The sequence below is a fragment of the Xenopus tropicalis genome, chromosome 9 (genome assembly GCF_000004195.4).
Source record: "Xenopus tropicalis strain Nigerian chromosome 9, UCB_Xtro_10.0, whole genome shotgun sequence".
In the NCBI taxonomy this organism is placed as follows: domain Eukaryota; kingdom Metazoa; phylum Chordata; class Amphibia; order Anura; family Pipidae; genus Xenopus; species Xenopus tropicalis.
This window is the reverse complement of record NC_030685.2, coordinates 88,018,143-88,022,984: the sequence shown is the minus strand read 5'-3', so window position 1 is coordinate 88,022,984 and position 4,842 is coordinate 88,018,143. Positions and strand designations below refer to the sequence as shown.

The 4,842-nt window shown below is 43.0% G+C and overlaps 1 protein-coding gene across 1 annotated transcript; it reads left to right on the top strand.

Moving 5' to 3' along the window:
• The first annotated feature begins 972 nt into the window (after nucleotides 1–972).
• Nucleotides 973–4,478, top strand: LOC100490846 (fibrinogen-like protein 1-like protein). The gene is made up of 2 exons (XM_031893435.1): nucleotides 973–1,233; nucleotides 3,502–4,478. The coding sequence occupies exons 1-2, from the start codon at nucleotides 1,065–1,067 to the stop codon at nucleotides 4,149–4,151; spliced, it is 819 nt and encodes a 272-aa protein (XP_031749295.1). The 5' UTR covers nucleotides 973–1,064; the 3' UTR covers nucleotides 4,152–4,478.
• The last annotated feature ends 364 nt before the right edge of the window (nucleotides 4,479–4,842 follow it).

The following is a 4,842-nucleotide window of genomic DNA, read 5'->3' as shown; positions in this document are numbered from 1 at the left end:
CCTGACCATGGGAAAGAGAGCAGCCCAGGAGCAGGAAGTACAGAGAATCAGAGCTCTGTACCTGGGTAAGTACTGGGGGGAGATTGGAGATTGGATTCACTTACCCGGGGGGGGGGGGGGGGTTGCTGCCTGACCATGGGAAAGAGAACAGCCCAGGAGCAGGAAGTTGAGATAGTAATAGAATGGATTCACTAACATGTGTCCAGCCCAGGAATACCTGCCCATGCCCACCCTGCTGGCCTTTACCCCATGATCAGCACAGGGAAGTTGAATTAAATTGCAGTTTTTTTGTGCTTGAACTTTATGGGTATTAGGTTGGTGCTGTCGCCACCAGAACAAGAGAATCAACTGCCAGGTCGACAGTCACATCTTTTGTCCCTTCTCTGCCAAATGCTCTCTTTCCGGCTCCTAATTGACATCCCTCCTTTATTTACTGCACAATAATATCAAATACTTGTCCAAATCCTATAAATGGTGACGCGAAGAAGGGAATGTTAAATAAACTTTATAATAACTTTTATATAAATATATTACATTAATTATTAACTTAAATTGAACTTTATATGATCACTGAATTCCACGTCAACAGACCATACTGTTCATTTTCTATATCATTCACAGTCAAATATCAAGACCAACTGCAACCTGTCATAACGTCATAAACACTGTTCTACTTCCTCATGAGTTGGGCCATTCTGTCCCCGTGCCGGCCCCCTCTGCCGCCATATCCTTATTAATCGTGCCAAGTCCATTAAACTCCTATCTCCAAGGAACCAATATTGACTGTGTTTGCGCCTTGGCCAACCAGCCCTTTGGGCAAACTGACGTTATAGGAACGAGCTTCCAGCGACCAGATGTCTCCCTTCTATATTAAGATATTATATAGTTAATAGTTGACCATTAAAACCCACAGCCATATAACTCCCCGAGTATAAATATAAAACGAAGGCAAGAAGTTCGTCTTTCCCAAAGGTTTCCCTTGGGGACAGTATCCAATCCATTAAAAGGGTCACATATCCTTAGCATCAAAGCTGGGGGCATAGAGCAATACCCAGAGCAGCAAAATGCCATTTTTTACGATGTGGCCACTGTGCTTTTTTGTGCTCTTGGGTGCCCTGCATGTCGGCCGCACTGAGGAGCCAAACACCAACAATATATACGGTATAGAAAATATCCACATGGTGCAGAACTTCAATGATATTCTCAACCTCAAGGACTTGCAGAGAAGGGCAGGTAAGTCAATAGCTACAAATATTTCATGGGAAATATGACAGCACCGAGGCTCCTCATTTAGATACTAGGAACATCCTATAGGAAGGGGCCCGAAGAGCCTCAAAATATTAAACCTAAACCAACAAATACTTGCCTTTACTGCCAATTTGTTCCGTTTTGTTATGGTTTTCTCAGATTATATGTGATTTGCAATGTCAACTGCTCTGTGTTTGCTTTTTGCAGTTCCTAATCTTTATCCTCCTAGAGAGACAGGGGGACTGGGGCTATTGCTCATCTCCTTCACCCCCAGCAGCCAATAAGAAGAACAGTTGGAAGGGAGCAATATAGCAGCTCCCAGTAGGTATCAGAATAGCACTCAATAGTAAGAAATCCAAGTCCGGCTTGGGACTCCTCCAGTTACATGGGAGTAGGAGAAACAATAGGTTAGCTGAAAGCAGTTCTAATGTGTAGCGCTGGCTGAAAGCTCAGACTCAGGCACACTTTACTGCTGCGCTGCAAGTTGGAGTGATATCCCCCCCCTCACCCCCGGCAGCCGATCAGCAGAACAATGGGAAGGGAGCAAGATAGCAGCTCCCAGTAGGTATCAGAATAGCACTCAATAGTAAGAAATCCAAGTCCGGCTTGGGACTCCTCCAGTTACATGGGAGTAGGAGAAACAATAGGTTAGCTGAAAGCAGTTCTAATGTATAGCGCTGGCTCCTTCTGAAAGCTCAGACTCAGGCACACTTTACTGCTGCGCTGCAAGTTGGAGTGATATCCCCCCCCCTCCCCCCAGCAGCCGATCAGCAGAACAATGGGAAGGGAGCAAGATAGCAGCTCCCAGTAGGTATCAGAATAGCACTCAATAGTAAGAAATCCAAGTCCGGCTTGGGACTCCTCCAGTTACATGGGAGTAGGAGAAACAATAGGTTAGCTGAAAGCAGTTCTAATGTGTAGCGCTGGCTGAAAGCTCAGACTCAGGCACAAGGCACTGAGATGGCGCCTACACACCAATATTACAGCTACAAATACATTTGTTGGTTCAAGAATAAAAGGTTAAATGGCAGAGGGAATTATTTGCTGTGTAACCGGGTCATGTAGTTATAATTAATAAAAATAAATAAATAAAAGTATTAATAAAAAGTATCCCATAAAAATCACAACAGAATCCCTTTAAAACCATAAAAGCACTCTACTATGTTTCCTGGTAATATCTGTGGATGTATTAGAATTACTAAGGCCGCTGAATAAACACCCAAACGCTAACATGCCTATTTCCCCTTTAAATGCCTGGGCTATAACTGTTTATAGGTATGGGATCCATTATCCAGAATGCTTGGGACCTGGGGTTTTCCGGATAAGGGGTCTTTCTGTGATTTGGATCTCCTACCTCAAGTCTACTAAAAAAAATACTTAAATAGTAATTAAACCCAATAGGATGGTTCTGGCTCCAATAAGGATTAATTAAATATTAGTTGGGATCAAGTACAGGTACTGTTTTATTATTACAGAGAAAAGGGAATCATTTAACCATTAAATAAACCCAATAGGGCTGTTCTGCCCCAATAAGGGGTAATTATATCTTAGTTGGGATCAAGTACAGGTACTGTTTTATTATTACAGAGAAAAGGGAATCATTTAACCATTAAATAAACCCAATAGGGCTGTTCTGCCCCAATAAGGGGTAATTATATCTTAGTTGGGATCAAGTACAGGTACTGTTTTATTATTACAGAGAAAATGGAATCATTTAACCATTAAATAAACCCAATAGGGCTGGTTCTGCCCCCAATAAGGGGGATAATTATATCTTAGTGGGATCAAGTACAGGTACTGTTATTATTACAGAGAAAAGGAATCATTTAACCATTAAATAAACCCAATAGGGCTGTTCGCCCCAATAAGGGGTAATTATATCTTAGTTGGGATCAAGTACAGGTACTGTTTTATTATTACAGAGAAAAGGGAATCATTTAACCATGAAATAAACCCAATAGGACTGTTCTGCCCCAATAAGGGGTAATTATATCTTAGTTGGGATCAAGTACAGGTACTGTTTTATTATTACAGAGAAAAGGGAATCAATTTTTTTGCCTATAATGGATTTTATGGGAGATGGCCTTTCCGTAATTCGGAACTTTCTGGATAATGGGTTTCTGGATAAGGGGTCCGATACCTGTATATGAATAATTATTCTTTTCTGTCTCATCAATATATATATATAATAATTTTTTGCTGTCTCCTCAGTATATAAAATATATTTATAATTATTCTTTGCTGTCTCCTCAGTGTTCTACACCAGAGACTGTGAGGAACTGTACCAGCTGGGACACACAAAGAGTGGCCTGTACGTAATACGGCCGGAAGGATCACCCAAACTCGTGGTTCAGTGCTACATGCACGACTGCAACGGTTGGACAGTCATTCAGAGAAACAGCTTCAACACAGAGATAACCTGGAGCACCGCCTGGACAACCTACAAATACGGCTTCGGCGACATAGAGTCGGACCACTGGCTCGGAAACAAATACATCCAACTGCTGGCTACTCAGAAGTGGAACAAGGTCCGGATCATCCTGACGGACTCGAAGAACAAGTTGCAGTACGCAGAGTACGACAGCTTCTACCTAAAGGAAGAGAAGGACAAGTACCAGCTGAGATTAGGGGCCTACAGCGGCACCGCCGGGGACTCCCTGTCCAACGGAACCTTGAAGAACATGCACGACAACATGAGGTTCTCGACTCACGATGACGACAATGATCGGAGCCATAATACCGAATGTGCCGACGAATACGGGGGTGGTTGGTGGTACGACTCCTGCTACGTCGCTCAGCTGAACCGGAAGAACGGAATCCACTGGCAAACGCTGTGCGACCACAACTGCAAAGCATCACTCATTATAATCAAACCTGCCCATATGTACTGCCACAGGGCATAGTGCCACGGGGCTTAGTGCCACAGGCCGGCCTCGGCGTTAGGCTTCATTGGGATTTCACCTAGAAAACAGACCAACAAATCCCAAAGGCAGAGCGACAAGGTACAATTAGAATGCTTTATACATGTTAAAGATTTATATGACACATTGCATGAAATCTATATACGTCCTCATACAATTTCCATTCCCCTGCAATCCTATCCCTGGGTAAAGCCTGTTCATAGGATGAATACAGTTCAGCCAATCCAAATGTTGATTTTGTCATTGCCTAAAAGTGCAGATATGCACATGTACGTTCTAGGGAAACAATAAATATTTCTAACAAGCAAATGCTCCTGTGACTTGTAATATATGCTACAAAGAATGTAAGGGGGTTGTATGGGCAAACAACTAATTTATTAGGCAGGGTGTCACTGGAACGGGGGGCAAGATGGCAGTCACTAGAATAGTACCCCAGGCAGGTGTATTTTTGAGCAAGTAGAAGCATGGGGTGTAAGCTTGCTAAGGGGTGCCTCACAAACATCCTTCTGTTCATTAAGCTTTTCCTTCTTTAAATTACAGTTACACAGCAAATAATTCCCTCTGCCATTTAACCTTTTATTCTCGAACCAACAAATGTATTTGTAGCTGTAATATTGGTGTGTAGGCGCCATCTCAGTGCCTTGTGCCTGAGTCTGAGCTTTCAGCCAGCGCT